Source organism: Lytechinus variegatus, chromosome 9, assembly GCF_018143015.1.
Source record: "Lytechinus variegatus isolate NC3 chromosome 9, Lvar_3.0, whole genome shotgun sequence".
Lineage (NCBI taxonomy): Eukaryota > Metazoa > Echinodermata > Echinoidea > Temnopleuroida > Toxopneustidae > Lytechinus > Lytechinus variegatus.
Genome location: NC_054748.1, coordinates 27,608,135 through 27,625,584, shown reverse-complemented (window position 1 = coordinate 27,625,584; position 17,450 = coordinate 27,608,135). Strand labels below are relative to the sequence as shown.

At 38.8% G+C, this 17,450-nt stretch overlaps 1 protein-coding gene across 1 annotated transcript; it reads left to right on the top strand.

Annotated features, from left to right (window-relative positions):
• Positions 1-8,091: 8,091 nt before the first annotated feature.
• On the top strand, positions 8,092-15,739 carry LOC121421668. The gene is made up of 3 exons (XM_041616436.1): positions 8,092-8,197; positions 13,162-13,367; positions 14,652-15,739. Exons 2-3 carry the CDS (start codon positions 13,188-13,190, stop codon positions 15,702-15,704), a joined length of 1,233 nt encoding a protein of 410 aa, XP_041472370.1. The 5' UTR covers positions 8,092-8,197; positions 13,162-13,187; the 3' UTR covers positions 15,705-15,739.
• The last annotated feature ends 1,711 nt before the right edge of the window (positions 15,740-17,450 follow it).

Below are 17,450 nucleotides of genomic sequence, written 5' to 3'. Positions count from 1 at the left end.
TGTGAATGTTGATTAGCCAATCAGCGCCGTGTATTGATTCACCTCTCCAATAATTATCGTAGAGGTCGGAAGCAAATACTGTCCAAAGGGATATTTCTAGCAACATATTGTCAAGTCTATATTTTTCTTTCTTTCTTTCTTTCTTTCTTTCTTTTGGTTTTCTGTCTTTCTTTCTTTAATTCCCTCTTTATTTCTTTCTTGATTTTACTCTTTCTTTTTTGGTTTCTTTCACTCCTTTCTTTAGATTTTTTCTTTCTTTCCTTTTTTCCCCTTCATTTTTCTTTATTCTTTCTTTTGTTTTTCTTTCTTTCACTCTTTCTTTAATTATTTCTTTCTTTCTTTATGATTTTACTCTTTCTTTTTGGTTTCTTTCACTCCTTTCTTTAGATTTTTTATTTCTTTTCCTTTTTTCTTTGTTTGTTTCTTTTTCTTTTGGTTTTCTTTCTTTCACTCGATCTTTCTTTCTTTAATTCTTTATTTATTTATTTATTTATTTATGATTTTACTCTTTCTTTTTGGTTTCTTTCACTCCTTTCTTTAGATTTTTCTTTTCTTTTTTTCTTCGTTCTTTCTTTCTTTAATTCTTTCCTTCCTTCTTTCTTTCTTTGTTTCTTTTTCTTTATTATTTCCTGCCCAGGTTTCCTCGGTTATTATTATTTTTCTTTCTTTACTTTTTAGATTCTTCATTTTTCTCGTCCATTTCGTTTTGTTTTTATATTTTCTTCACCAGTGGCAAAAAAAAAGAATAATTGTTTTAAATAGATTTTCTGTAGTAAAAATATACTACCTAGGCATAATAAGGGTCATCATATAGCAGTGCTTGTATATTCCTCCGGCTTTACAGCTGAGACGTCGACGCTCTGTTTCTAAAGTCTGGAGCAGTACGTGGCGGATACAAGACGGGGGGCACATTCGCCCCCCCCCCCCCTCCAGGCGGGCCGCGGAACCGGGGTCTGGGGGCTTCAGCCCCCCCCCACACACACTTTTTTTTAACCGTGTACAATTAAATAACGTTAAAATGACCCGTGATTTTTAGCATGTCGATCAGCCCCCCCCCCCCCCCCCCCCCACTCTCTGAAAACCGTTCAACGGCCCATGCCCCCCCTTGAGAGCCATATCAAAATTGCAAGTATGCCGTTTTTACCCTGGTGTTTCCCACTTTTGAAAGTGCATGGGGTCCTCTTATACTTTTTTTTGTCAAATTTTCTGCGGACGAAATTAACTTCATGAATTTTAGGTGCCAAGTTTTTCTTTGCTTGTCAAATTTTCATTGGGAAAATGTCCCCCCCCCCCCATTTGCGTCGGAGCAGAGGATTATCTTTTGTGTTTGGGGAGACGGCTATTGTTGCGCCCCCCCCCCAAAACACAAAAGATAATCCTCTGCTCCGCCGCCTGTGGTCCCCCTCCTCTTGGAAATTCGGTGCCAGGTAAAAATGGCAGAGGTAAAAATGGCAGAGGTAAAAATGGCAGAGGTAATAATGGCAGAGGTAAAAATGGCAGAGGTAAAAATGGCAGAGGTAATAATGGCAGAGGTAAAAATGGCAGAGGTAATAATGGCATAGGTAAAAATGGCAGAGGTAAAAATGGCAGAGGTAATAATGGCAGAGGTAAAAATGGCAGAGGTAAAAATGGCAGAGGTAATAATGGCAGAGGTAAAAATGGCAGAGGTAATAATGGCATAGGTAAAAATGGCAGAGGTAAAAATGGCAGAGGTAATAATGGCAGAGGTAAAAATGGCAGAGGTAAAAATGGCAGAGGTAAAAATGGCAGAGGTAATAATGGCAGAGGTAAAAATGGCAGAGGTAATAATAAGAGGTAATAATGGCAGAGGTATCATTCTATCGACCTTTTTTGAAGGAGAAGTTCACCCTGACAAATGGTTTACTGTAAAAATAGGAGAAAAATGTATTGGTGAACGTTCGAGGAAAACCCATCGAAGATTAAGAAAGTTATTATAAATCTTATTCTTTTATCTGTGACGTCATATACAAACAGCTGCCCCGTATGCACCAAAATGTATACTTCTCAATTTTTTAATCAGTCCGTCCTGATTGCTAAAAAAATCAGGGGCGGATGTGAAATGATTTTTTATGTTGATATACTTAAGGTACGATAAAACCATTTTCATTTTTTTTAATGACATTTTATTGATATTTTTCATTACACCATATGTGGAGATTGACTGCTCGCAAATGACGCCACCATTAAAATATAAAATTCTAATAGCTTTTCATGCATTCCCTAAAACCCTCACCAATATTATTTTAATTATTTTCTATTATTTTTACAATAAATTTAAGTTTATGTCAGGGTGATTTTTTTCTTTAATGAATTAAGACAAGTACAATAATTGAGATCCAAAGTGTGCTTCAAATTTGAATATCAGAGGAGCGATTTGACATGAAGGCCGTGCATGAAAGTCGAGGAAACAAATAAGAACTCAACTCAACTCGATTCTCTTCTCAAAACAGTTCTTATTAAATATACTCTACATGGAGAGGCTTTTGGATTTTTTTTAACACTGGTCATTTATACCTCTGTCATACCTCTTCCATTTTTACCTCTGCCATTTTTACCTTTGCCATTTTTACTACCGCCATTTTTACCTCTGCCATTTTTACCTCTGCCATTTTTATCTCTGCCATTTTTACCTTTGCCATTTTTACCTTTGCCATTTTTACCTTTGCCATTTTTACTACCGCCATTTTTACCTCTGCCATTTTTACCTCTGCCATTTTTATCTCTGCCATTTTTACCTTTGCCATTTTTACCTTTGCCATTTTTACCTTTGCCATTTTTACCTCTGCCATTTTTACCTCTGCCATTTTTACACCGAGCCGGAAAATCCTGGATCGCCCCCCTTCCGGAGAACCATTTCTTTGGGCCATCATTATGCTATACGGGTAGGCCTATATTCCCCCGCGCGATAGGCCCTATCCATAAAAATGGTTTAAAATATCATTATAACAAAATACCGATATATATATATATATATATATATATATATATTAAAGAGCTAGCATGACATTCATCTTCATAAACTTCTCTTTCATATCTTTCGGCCTATTTTAATAGACTCTAAAATACTTGCTTGCTTGCAACCGCTTAGCCAGGATTTCATTTTGGAAGGGACGGTAAATGCAGGCGAAACGTGCCAACACTTAACAGAGCGCGCGAAGCGCACGCCCGAGGGGGTGGGTGCTGGGAGGGGGAATTTCCCCCTCCCGCACGAAGGGCGAAGCTTTTGGTGTTTCATAAATTAAAATGAAAAGGAGCCGTATCTCGTCTCTAGTACCTTTGTCAGCTCCAATTCAGTTGACAATATGGTGATTTTGAACTTTGTTTTCATGAACCTTGTCTTCAAAAGTGATTGTGAACGAACAAAAAAAGGAATGCAATGGAGGAAATTAAAATAATAATAACCCCGCGCGAAGCGCAGAAACTAAAGCGTTTTATCATTTTTTTTTGCCATGAAAATAGGGTCCCGAGAAAAGGGTATTATCAAAGATATATTGAATACTTCCCTTGGAAAGATCAGATTTGATTACAATTTAGCGACAGTGTATCTTTAACTCGCAAAACAGAGGAGAAGAAGTGTATATGCCGGAAAGGAATATGTTCCTCCCCGCACAGAGCAATGAAACTCTGAAATTTCAAAGGGCGGACGTTTCATCAAATGCAGATATATCTAATACCCCGTTGGCTCTAATTTAATTGATTTTCTAACATTATTGAACTTCATTACAATTAAGGAAAATAGTGCGTAAAAAATTGAAATTATTGTGATTTATTGAAATCATTTAAAAAAAAAAAGGATGCCTAATTTCTTTGACTTATCCTGAAGCGCTTCATTATTTTGAATTATAAAGAAACTCAAGTGTTATTCAAAATTTGAAACTGAGGGCGCAAAACAGGAAAGGACTGAGATGAATGTGCAGGGAAATGACATGAAGTTTAATAGAATTTGAAAAAAAAAATATTGTACTTTTTTTTATCCAATACGACACGAATTTTATCCTCTTTTTAAATTATGAACCTGTTTGCCCCAAAATTATGGTTGTTTAGTAATGAGCTGAAAAGTGGGAGAAGTTGACTTTATGGAGGTGACGGCAGAAATTTATTGGTTTAAAGAGTTTACCCGCCCTATAAGCCGACACGACCAGTAATTGCGCGATCAATTAAAAAAAAGATACCTTACTCCAATTCCATGCCCTAATGAATATATTTGAACTTAAACTGGCAAGACACACATCTAGCTGAGGTGGAAAACAGGGTTAGAGAAAAGTGGGGGAAACAATGGAGAACTTCAATATTATCATTTAACCGCGCACAGTGCGGAAGCGAAATTCATATATAAATTTAGAGCAAGAGTGAAGGAGTTTCTCTTCTGAGAAAAGAAAAGAATAAAAAGAAAAAACCCACAAAGCTACCTTTCTCCCCTTTCATTCCTTCCCTTTTCCTTTTCTCCTCTCTTTTTTCCTTTTTTTCTTTTTGGGGGCGACCGCCCCCTTGCTACGCGCCTGCTTGCTTGCAGCTTGAATTAATTACAAATTATAATCAATTTTTAAACAACAAAATCGAGAGACCGTATATATATAAAACAACATAGTAAAATAAATATAGGAACCTCATGACAAAATTAAAAATATTATCTCTTATTTATAAATAAATTTGAAAGAAAAAAACTAAAAAGCTAGTGGACTGCACCGACTTATTAAAAGTAAATATAGGCCTACGTCTTAATCTCTTCTCTTATAAAACAACATCGATGAATTCAATAAAATGCTCGATCATTTCTAATCCCTATATACATGATTTTTGAAAGCAATAGAATTAAAGGCCCGTAGCCAGGGGCTGCGGAACGGTTTTCAAAGGGGGGGGGGGGCTTGGGGCTGACCATGCAAAAAATCACTATCATATGATCATTTTTACGTTTTTGTATACGGTTTCGGGGGAAAAAGTGGGGGCTGAAGGGATTTGTAAAAACTGTTTGCAGTGGGTCATGGAGAACAGCATATCAGTCTCTTCAAGCATATTACGCAAGCGCGAATATTATTATATTCTGACCTGAATAAGCGACTTGCCATTCTAAGCACTTTTTGTAACCATGATCAGACTGGGTATTTAACAAAAAAAAATGGATTGGACCGAGGGGCGGATCCCAGATTTATAAAAAAAGAAAAAGGGGGCACATTTTTCCTATGAAAATTTGACAATATAAATTTTTAATTTAGTAAAAGTGAACGTCATTTCGTCTGCGGAAATTTTGACAAGAAAAAAAAGGACCCGAATTTCAAGGGGGGCACACTCGGGTAAAAACGGCATTTTTACATAAAGATTCTTTATTGTGGCTCTCAAAGGGGGGCATGTGCCGGATGTGCCCCCCCCCCCTCCTGCATGGATCCGCTACTGTGGGTACGTCCAGTAAACGATGGAAAAGCGCAAACTGAAATTTTTGTCTAATTATAGACTTATAAAATGGGTCATTCTAAGAAGTTTTAATTTTTTTTTTGTTTATTTCCCGATTATTTATTTTCTTCCCTCTTTATTTCCCCCTTCTTTTCATCCTCTCCTTCCCTTTTCCGGTAATTTTTTTTCGTTTTGATGTTGGCAAACGTCGGGGTTCCGCGACTCCCCTCCCTCTGGCTACGGGTCTGGGGAGATTATGAGGATGCTAAGGGGAATAGTTCCTGATTTTAAGATGGGCCAAATTAAAGGGGGTGGGCAGTAGCGTACCTAGGATTTTCCACAGGGGGGGGGGGCAAAATCGCCCGCCAAAAAATTGACAAGCAAAAAAAAAGGTATTCAACTTCAAAGGAGGCACTGACTCATGATGGGGAGGGGGGTAGGGATACGTCCTTTGCATGGGTAGTGACTCGTCAGGGGAGGGGGCAGTCTACCCCCTGCCCCCATAGCCCACACGCTAGTGGGGGTGGGAGGGTGATGATGATGACACAAGACAATTAATGGTTTGGCCAAAATCTATCAATCGATAAGGGGTGATTCCATACGTGTCGTACGGGACATTTAGAGAACATTTGACAGTTTTTGACAAGAAAAAACAAAAAATATTCCAGTAACTATAGGTGGTCATCAACTACTACCAGAGTGTAAGAAAAACCAAGACTTAACATGACTTGAATTCACATCCTGTATAATACAGATTAAAAATAGTAATGTGTCGTACGGACGCAGAAAAAGTGGCTTTTTTAGAAACCTCAAGTTTGTACTCAAAAGTCTGTGAGTTGGGCAAATAAATTTCATAGAAACTGAACTCAAATTGACACTCAATTACCCAAGAACAAACACATTTATAAAAGAAAGCAAAATAAACATTCATGAATAAATAAAGCAAATTATAATTTTCGAGAACATTGTGGCGTACGGGACATTCAAAATGTGTCGTACGGGTGTGTCGTACGGGACAATTGTGTGTCGTACAGGACACTTGTGTGTCGTACGGGACACTTGTGTGTCGTACGGGACACTTGTGTGTTGTACAGGCACTTGCGTGTTGTACTGGGCAGCCTGAATAAATAAACATGAACTTTTTATCAATCAGAAGGAGCATTGCCCCTAAATTCTTGCTTATTTATGAAAAATCTTTTAATAAGTAGTCATTCAGGCCAATACAATTAAGTAACCTCAATATATACAATTGGGAACAATATGTTATAATTTTTTCATGATGGGAAATGTACAAGTGTTTACAGCATTTTACGAGCTGAAAAACTTCAGGTTTTGTGTGAAGTTATATTTTAGGGAATTAATTGATGATTTCCAAACCCTAAACAATGAATGAATGAAACTTTGTGTAAATTATGGGGCTAAAATGTTATCATTTTTTTAATAAAATGTATATCTACATGATATATGTCACAACTGTCACCTTTTTTGCTTTTTTTAGTCACAAATTTTTTTTCTAAAGAAATGCGGTTCTACTTTTTCAAACCCATCTGCATTTCATGAAACCATATGGTTTGTATTATTTTCCAGATTTTTCTTACAACTTGAAAAAAGTAAGGAGTTTCAATACTGTATTTAAAAAATAGTGATCATCAAGGGAAGTCCAAATAGATGATCATGATGATTGATATATATATTTTTTACATCTTATAATAATTCCACATTAGCATGCAAGAGGAAGTCATCTTCCAGGCTAGGTTGAAATGATTATAAAAGTTTTCTTTTCATGCTCAATAAAAAGGAATTAACCTGCTCTGATCAGTGAAAATCACCAGTTTAGCTGAAGGGATTCACAAAAGAATAAGCCTACATGAAATCAATTAAAATGTTTATAATCACCTATTTCATGTTCTATGGAGATAAACAAAGTCCTTTTTCAGTTCACTTATGTTAAATCAAATAAATGAATTTAAATATGCCTACTATTTATGATTTCTGAATCCAAATCCTTCAATTAAATGCATTATTATATTGTGTGTCGTACAGGACATGTCCCGTACGACACAGCGTGTGTCGTACGGGACAACTTTTAATAGGACAATAATTGAAAAATGAAGGGCAGTAATTAGATCCTTATGGGATAAATCGATCACCCATCGGTCAAACAAAGAGAAACTGATTTTATGAAATTGCATCATCAAAAATAAAATTGTAGGAAAAACTTTTGCATTGTCATGTGTCGTACGGGACATTGCCAAAAATAGGTTCGGAAAAATCAGGGCTGCCCCTATTATGGATCATGAAAATGTTGTAGATATTATTTGGAACCATCATTGATATATTATTCTATTGACCTGCAATATTTTCAATCTTCTCATGCTTTGCAAATAATTGTTTCAGGCGGATTTTGTACTTGACTATTCAATGAGCAAAATTATTGAAAATTTAAAATTCTATTGTTCTCCCCCCAAAAAACTATATCTGTCCTCACTTTTGGTTAAAACTCATAATTTTCATAAAATTTAGGTGTCATAGTAAAATATTACACTACTTATGACTTATTGAAAGCATCTTGAAATTTATGATATTTTTGAAGTTCGAGTGTGGAATCGCCCTAAGGGAGATGTGGATGATCGTAAAAAAAATGAAAGTACGCCCTCTCTCGAGCTCAACGCGGAATGAAAAGCGGTTTTGTTCAAAATATAAAATTAAAAACAAGAAAAGGAAGGACTTTCAAATTTGAAGATGCCAGGAACCCGTACCTTGTGACACCACTATCGTTAAAACCGAGGTAAATATGGTCTTTACATCACTTAACATGTGGATCCTAGGTTACGTTCCTCCTTAGGCATGATTCCACGGCCAAACAAGCCAAGTTCAACTTCAATTTAGAAAGATTTTTGTCGGCAAGCCTAAATTTAAGTCCCATGCATTGAAAATTATGCTGTGCCTGTGATTGGAATCTCCCTGTCTCTCGGAGTTGTAGTCTCGTTTCACTTTCAGTTCCTCCGCTGTTCGGAGATCGGATCATTCAAAGACGCAGGAGGGGGGTAGCCAGGAGGCTTCTAGAGAGTATAATCATTTACTAACGGAAACAAAGGTTACTCTCAACGAAGCCAGGCCAGGTATCCCTATCCATTCATTCACGTGCGTGTAGGCCGCCAAAACCTGAAACTTTCGACCCCGAGATTTCTACTTTCCTTCTAAAAGATCTAGCCCTAAATCATGTACATGGGATGCAACTTCATTTTCCGACATTTCTGCGCCATCGATTTTATTTTTAAAGAAGAATTCATTTAAAAAATGAGAAAAATATCATATTAAGATGGAAGAGACTTGCCCGATGTTTACGTCGCCATCTTGTTTCCTTTTGGTCTTCGCCAACGTTACAGACACGTGCGTCGGGTAACATCTAATCCTGCTTTGGTGGAAAATGTTGAAGTGCATCCTGGAATCTCTGATCATTACATCTTGACATTCAACATTTTGTCCACCCCAAAGAAAAGTATCAACCGAAACCTCCAAGTCCAAGAAGGATTCATCTCTTCGATATACAACAGCTCAAACAAGCTATGTTGACTTTTCAACAAGCTTCCTATCTTCTGATCTTGAAAAGAGAGATGTGGAAACAAACTGGAGGATGATCTATAACTTCCTAAGTAGATGTTTGTCAGAGATTATTCCCTCAAAGATGAGCAAAGGAAAGCGACATCTACCATGGATTACCACACTCATGGTTTCAAATCGTCTCGTGTGTGAAGGATTCATATGCACCTGGTGCACGCGAATCTTTCACACCCTTTTTACTAGAATAACTATGACTTTACATCGTAGCTAAGCATTATATTCTATGACACTTACCGAACCATATGGATCGTTTGTTGAATTCTGTTTGGTGTTGTTTTTAATAAAATAAGAGCATTTTTCGTGATCTTCACGTAGATGCCTCTTGATCAGCGTTGATATCAACTTTTGCCTAAAGAGGGCGCGCGATATTATTTCAAAGTCGGTAGGCACTTAAGAACCAAGTTTGAAAGGATACTCGTAAAATTATGTCACTCTCGCCGATGAATATTCATTCATGCAGAGAGTTTTTATTGAACACGCACGACCACGATCTAATGATTATTCATCGCGAGAGTGACGTAATTTTACGAGTGTCCTTTCAAACTTGGTTCTTAAGTGCCTACCGTACCTTTGTTTACGGTGTTGCAAGCTAGCTGCATTCTAGGCGATCAGCATTATTTTCTTGCTCGTTCAATCCACTTTCATCATCATCTTGTCAAAAGATGGCGTACTTTACCAATAAGTATATACATGAGATGCAACCTGTTGATTTTTGGTACAATTTCCTATTATGCGCTGACGACTTGAATTGAGAATGTTCGATACGAAAAATTGCTTTTCGATTGTTGTTTGCGTACTTTCCACCGCAGTATTAAGGACGGATCGAACGGAGTATCCTGGTTGAGACTTGGAGGTAAGCGATAAAAACACTTTTATAAATAATTTCCAATTCATTAAAAAAAAAAGTTGAATCATAAAAACAAATTTCCATTAGTGGAGAAATACTCAAATGTTTGGCGTTTTTCATTCCCTCACATTCGTGTGATGAATGAAAACGTCAAAGTCCACTATGAAACCACATGCGTTGTGCGAGGTTAGTATTACTAACCTCGCATGTTGTGTGAGTGGGATTACCACTGATATTAAACGGAAAATGAGGAAAAGAGACAGGCTTTTTAAAAGAGCACGACGACAGCCTAGTACTGCTGCTTGGGAAACCTACAGAAGATTCAGGAATCATGTGGCTAAGCTTGTTCACAGGGCTCATTCTGACTACGTGAACAACATCATTGGAACCAGTCTTGTTGAAAACCCCAAAACCTTTTGGTCATACTGTACATCAAAAGCTGCTGCTCTGAATTCCTTGGAATACCATCTCTACGCACAACTACCAAGATGTGTGCTACAGCCAAAGAAAAGGCTCTGAATTCCTTGGAATACCATCTCTACGCACAACTACCAAGATGTGTGCTACAGCCAAAGAAAAGGCTCTGAATTCCTTGGAATACCATCTCTACGCACAACTACCAAGATGTGTGCTACAGCCAAAGAAAAGGCAGAGGCCCTTAATGACCACTTTCAGTCAACGTTCACTCTAGAAAATAGTCGAACATTGCCATCTAAAGATAACTCTCAATACCCACCAATAGGGCACCTACATTTCCATAGGACTGGTGTGGAAAAGCAGTTGAGACAGCTGAATCCATCCAAAGCATGTGGTCCAGATGAAATCCCACCGAGACTCCTGAAACTTGTATCCCAAGAAATATCTCCTGCCCTCTCTTTCCTTTACCAACAGAGCTACAACTCTGGTGTTACCCCATCACACTGGAGACAAGCGCTTGTTGCCCCAGTACACAAGTCAGGTGACAAGAGTGAACCTTCACAGTATCGCCCTATTTCACTCACATGTACATGTATATGCTGTAAAGTCATGGAGCACGTTGTCCTTAGTCATGTCTCAAAACACCTTGCATCTAATATTATCCTGACAGATGCACAGCACGGATTCCGACAAGGACTCTCCACGTTCACCCAACTAATGTCAGCAATTGATGACTGGACCTCTGTCATCCAGAAGCAAGGACAAGTTGATGCTGTCTTTTTTGATTTCCAGAAGGCTTTTGACAGAGTACCTCACCAACGGTTACACTCAAAGCTTCTGTATTATGGCATCACAGGTGATACACTCAACTGGATCATGTCATTCCTTACCAACAGACGACAAGCTGTGGTAGTTGATGGAACCAAGTCACAATGGAAAAGTGTCACTTCTGGAGTGCCGCAAGGCTCTGTGATCGGCCCGACTCTCTTTCTATTATTCATAAATGACATCCAAGATCAGATAAGGTCAAGTATGAGGCTATTTGCTGATGACTGTGTAATTTATAGAGAGATTTCCAAAAGTACGGACCATCACATTCTTCAACAGGATCTCCAGCAACTGTCCAACTGGTCTTCAACCTGGTTGATGAATTTCAATGTGAAGAAGTGTGCAGTTCTATCAATGACTCGAAAACGTGTGCCTGGCTTTTATGATTACTCTCTCTTCAATGATCTTATACCAAGAGCAAGTGAATCCAAATACCTCGGTGCAACGATCACTGCTGATTTACGTTAGAATAAGCATTGCCAGAACATCAGACACAAAGCAAGTCGAACTTTAGGACTTATCCGAAGGACCCTGTCACTGTCACCATGTACCAAAAAGATGAAAGCCAGAGCCTACACTGCATTGGTTCATCCACAATTGAAAATTTATTTTTGAAGCCTTCTTTTTTGTCTTAGGATTGCACTAAAAATATGAATTCAGTAGTTGTAATCATCTTTTGATCTTTTGTTCTCTATCATTATTTCCTAACTAGATTTTTTATGTACTAAAAATTGATGAAACCCCCTTCGCTTATTTTTCAGTTGTAAGTTTTTCCAAAGGACTTTCGAATTAAAGGTAAGGTAAAATTGATTGTCCGGACACAAAATATGTCCGGACATAGCCAGGAGGCTGCTAGAGAGTTAAAATCATTTAAACGTATGCCTACTACTCTCCTAGCTCCATGGCCATGTCAATTTCCGTTCCAAATTAACATAGGCCTGTAGCAAAAAGAAAAAAGAAAGCCGCTCCAAAGCATAGCATTTTCTTATCGAGAGAAAAAAGAAGAAAGAAATCCATTCCAAAGCTTCGCATGTTTTTCTCGCTGTTCCGTCTGCATTGATCCGCTACAATGAGCTGTAATTTTGGTGAATAGCGGCCGCAGAGCGCTGTCGACTGTCCTCCCATCGCCTCTGAGCGCCCTGGGCTAGCTGCATGCACATGTGCCCGTTCCAAAGGGATGCATACACACTCACACGCAGGTGACCCGATCCAAGGACCCCCGTTTTCATAGTTACGAAGCCCGTTTCGAGGACCCTCCTTTTTGCGATAACTTATTGTAAAAAGGAGGATCCTCGGAACTAAGCCCGCTCCAAAGCCCCCATTTTTTTTCTCGCCCGTGGCACATACCTACCATTTTTTGGTCGAGTACGTTATCAACTTATCATTTATAAACAAAGTGCGTAGCTTTAGGTACCCCATCATAATCTAGAATAAGTGTACAAACAATAATGTGTATGATTATGAACTATGATGTTGCCTGATTTCTAATTTTTTCTGCATTTATCATTTCATGTCACAAAAAAAAATAAAATTCACTGAGGCAAGGGATAAATGGTTCTACCTGAAACGGATTAAGGTGAGCAGTAGTGAGCAATCGTTCTCACTTGCTTTAAAACTGAGTCCCTGCAGAAGCGTCCATGCCCACGCCATGGCTTATTCAGTTGATCATCAAGTCTTTCACTCGTCCACAGAGACTCCAACTCTCCCGATGTATTTTCTCCCGCTTAAAATGATCTCTCTCTCCCCCTCCCCCCCCTCGGCCTAAACACCTTTTTGAAAACTGGAATTAAATTTTCATATCCAAGCTGATATTCAAGTTAAGCAGAGCGTAAACGCTGCGCGCATTCTTGTAGATGTAGCAGACGCGAGCTAGATAGCATTTCCCCTCGGCCGTCCTATAATACGTTTCGATGGCAATGGCAATTGTTGCATGTTTTGCCATAGTTTTTGTCAAATGTTAAAAAGTTGTAGTCTAATATCATACACTTGACTTGGATTAATTAATTGCTGTTTAGGGTATTCAAATCTCTTTGCAGGACAATCTAAAAGTAATGACATCACAATGCCACGTAGACATTCTTCAAAGAAACCAGGATGCTTCAATCTGGTGAAACCCTCGTTGATGTTCACAGAAAGCCCACCAGAACGGTTACCCAAACGTCTCTGTAGTCCCACCAATGCAGCTGATAATCCTATCACCGCACAGGTCCTCTATCTGGAAGATGGCCTTGAAACAACATGGGTAAGCTTTTCTCTTGTTCTTCTTCCTATCAGTGATGGACATTGATAGCTCTAAGCTCAGAGATACCAGTCTTTGGGTTGTTGCCTGGTTTCAGGTTGACAACTCGGGGGGGGGGGGGGGGGGGGGGGTTACACGGGGGGTGGGGAGCGATTTCACCCCATAAATGCTCAAAAGTGCCCTGGAAACTAAAAAAAGGAAAATCATAATTCATTGCAATGTTAAAGCTCATCCAATGTTGCGGGATATATACGCTGGAAAAAGTAGCCCCCCAAACTAAAGATATAATTTGTTTGCCTGTGACAACTTCCATTTTAGGCTTTTCATGCTTTATATTGTGCAGCATGTATGGGGCTTTAACATGTCCTGGCTTCTTCAGGCCCAGTGAGTAAATATAAAACTGGCATCCTGCTCAGCTGTAGGGAATCACATGAAATTTGAAGTAAGGTGCATGGATGTTGACCAGCGTTTTTTTTTATTTTTCTACAATTTATTTTTCTACAATTCCAATACTAGTATTGAAGAGGTGGGGAGGGGAGGGGTGCTTGATAGCAACCAAGGAGTTGGGGGTGGATGAAAGCTACAGCAGAAGTCCAGAAGACCTTCCCCTTTGAGTGAGGTGAAGTGCCATTTCAGTTGGCTTCAGGCAGCAATCCCTCACCTGGGTTGAGTGCAGCACAATGTGGATGAATTTCTTGCTAAAGGAAACTAGACAATGGCTGGGATTTGAACCCATGACCCTCTGTTCAAAGTCTGGAGACTAATCCACAGCGCTCCAATCCTATGTTATTTTTCATTCTTCAAAACATACTCAATTCAATTCCAATAAAACATGCAAATATCATTTAATAGGCATTGATATCCTCATAGCTGTCTTGTAGTAAAACTACATGTACTAGACTGCAATTACCACCTCATTTATCAAGAACAAATTACCATAATCATAAATAACAATTTAATTGAAAATTAACTGCAGATGAGCACCCAAGATATTTCCTTAGCACTACATCCTGACTTATGGATCCTGCTGAGTATCGTCGTAGAAGTAGAAGTAACTTTGTGTTTTGAATGAGAAGTATAGGAATTAGGGAGATATTGTAAACTTCATTGATTTGTTTATTTTCGTCATGAATATTGAAGAAGGATGAAAGCTAACATTGGGTAACTTCTTGCTTAATGTTGGTTTAAACCTTGATTTATCAGAATTCCACCCATTTTCAATGTACCAACCAAGATTTCTTGTGATTATTATCATTCAAATTCCATTTTGATTTTTTTTTATTTCAGGTATCCCCTCAGTTCCATCCTGCTATGCTGGAGATGGAAGAGCCCCCAAGACGAAGGAGGAGGAAGAAACAGGATGGAAACGTCACAGGAAAGTCTGCGATGGCAAGCCAACCGACCGCCAAGAAACAGAGGCCAGTCCGGAAGTCTACATTGACCACGCCCAACCCTGATGCGAGAAGGTTTAACAAGGGAATCAAGCCTCTCAAGTTTCTTGGTGACTCATCCCGGAAGGGAAGGGATGGGCAGGAGTCAGGGATGAGTGTTTTAGATGACCTTGAGGCTGACCTGGAGGATGTGAGAATCGATGATGGAGACGAGGATGTTTGGTCAGAGGATAGTGCAGTGTTTAAGAAAGAAGATAGGAGAAGGAGATCATCTACAAAGGGTGTATTACAGAGGCTTGGAAATGGTGAGGGGATTGGTGCAGGATTTATCGACTACTCTAGAACTTTGCATGATGTCTCGCACAGGATGCATAAGCAGGGTCGAGTGGATACTGGTAGGAGATCTGTCACACGGTCAAGGATATCATCTGTGGGAGGTTCGCATGATGGCAACCACCATCCTTTCATGGATGGTGATGGCGGTGAAGGTGACTTTCACCAACCAGGGCTGACGGTGCTAAGAGAGAAACCTTTGACAAGCAACACCTCTGGGCTGCATCACACCAGGATGCATCCACGTGACCTTTCCATTTCACCCAAAAATTTCAACAACCTTGATGACATTGATGACCGTTTCCCCCATGAACACAAAGATTACGGTCAGAGTCCATATTTTCATAGGCAGAAGATCCAAGCAAGAGGCGAGTCTGCGAGGAAGAAACTCAAACAGTTCGCTGCACATCCAGATCAATACGGGGACACTGGTTTACATTTTGAGGACCAACAACTTCTTGCCAACCTTGATAAGACTGGAATTGATGGACAAACTAAGGGAAGAGTTCTTGCTGCAGACACGCCGGTATCAGACTATGGTTTGCGTGTTACTCTTAGACGCAGAAGGCATCTTCTGCCTAAACATTATACTGAGAGGTTGCTCCTAGACTCATGATTATGTAACTCTAAAAGTAATAGACATCAGAGAGGGAATCAATAAGAAATAATTGATCTCTGAACACTGGTGATGAAAATATTGGGACAACTGTAATATCCTTGGCGATATGGATTATTGATTTTAAATGCTAATTAATTAATAAAATCAGAATAATTCTCGTGTAAATCTAGACAAATCAGATAAGAATCTAATTCAAACTGGTTTTCCACAGAATGAATTTTGCATTTCATCTTTTGTGATGTCATACATTTATTGAAAATAATGGACATTAAGTGCTGTTTCATTATCATAGCTGCACATTAGTAGAATAAAAATATATTCTATAAGATGGATGATAAACTGGATTTAAAGTGAAAGAAAAAATAGGTAACGTAGTAAATGTACACAATATCCCTTTGGGAACATTGATGAGAATTGTCAAGACGCTGATTCATGCATGAGTATACTGTTAAAAAAAAACCTTTACAGATGTATGCATGTTAGATGTTGGCATTGATGGCTTTTATTTATCAATTGCAACACTTTGTTTGATGGGCCCTGATATCTGACCCATGTCATAGATGAAGCTACAGTGTACCATTATAAAAGAAAATGAAAGTCATTCCAAGTTCAAAGTACTTCCAATTTTTGTACAATAAGACTATTCAATACTAATGATATTGTTACCCAGGGTAGCCACTTCAGTTCCGAAAACTGTTCTCCCAGCGGGCCCTGCTATTATTATTACTCGGCTAAGCTAGGCTACCGATTCAGGTGCACACAGCTATTTGTAGGAAGTATTATTTTATATAAGCAGACAGCTGTATGTTTAGGAACAGGAATTGCGATGTTGTATAGAAAGCCAAACAAAAAAATATTTTTGAACTCTAGAAAATGCACTATTGCTTGCTATGAGGAATGAAAACACTGTAGGCTTGGTATTTGAGTGACTTGACAGCTCATTGTTTTTATTCTCCCTGTCGCTTCCCGGGGAGTAGAGATTGTACATGTACCCACTGGTGGATCCAGGGGGGGGGCACAGCCAGCCCGTGCCCCCCCCTTTTGAGTCCAAGCAAAATAAAAATTTGTAATGTGACAATGCTGATGGAACAGAAGTGAGCCCCCCCCCTTTTGAAAAAGTGACGACCCTTTTTTTTTTTGCATGTTAAATTTTTTTCTGGGAAAAATGTGCCCCTACCCCCTTTGGAAAATCCTGGATCCGTCCCTGCATGTATCATATGCATGCGAGCCATATCACCATGGTTATCTGTACAGCACTTTATAGTTGGAGGCATCTTTCTATGATGGAATACATGTACATTGTCATAAAGCAAAATATTATTACTAACAAATATACCAGGCTGTGAAAAAATATCTAGAATCCTAATTTCAGATCTTAAAATGATTTAACTAGGATGATTCAACAACTTTTAATGTGACTTAAATGATTACACCATGAAAAAATGTGACTTAATGGTAAATGATTTCACCATGGAAAAAATAGATACGGTGTAATGTCAGAACTTGTAGTATTTTCTGTTTCCAGGATTCTGACATCATTTCCTACGAAGTGGGACAGGGGGCCGTTTCATAAAGCTGTTCGTAAGTTGAGAGCGACTTTAAGAACGACTGGTGAACCTATCTTATGCACATAACCATCACCAATGAATGTTTCATTTACCACATGGAAGGATCACCAGTCGTTCTTCCTTAAAGGCGCTCTTAACTTACGAACAGCTTTATGAAACAGTCACCCACCCGATC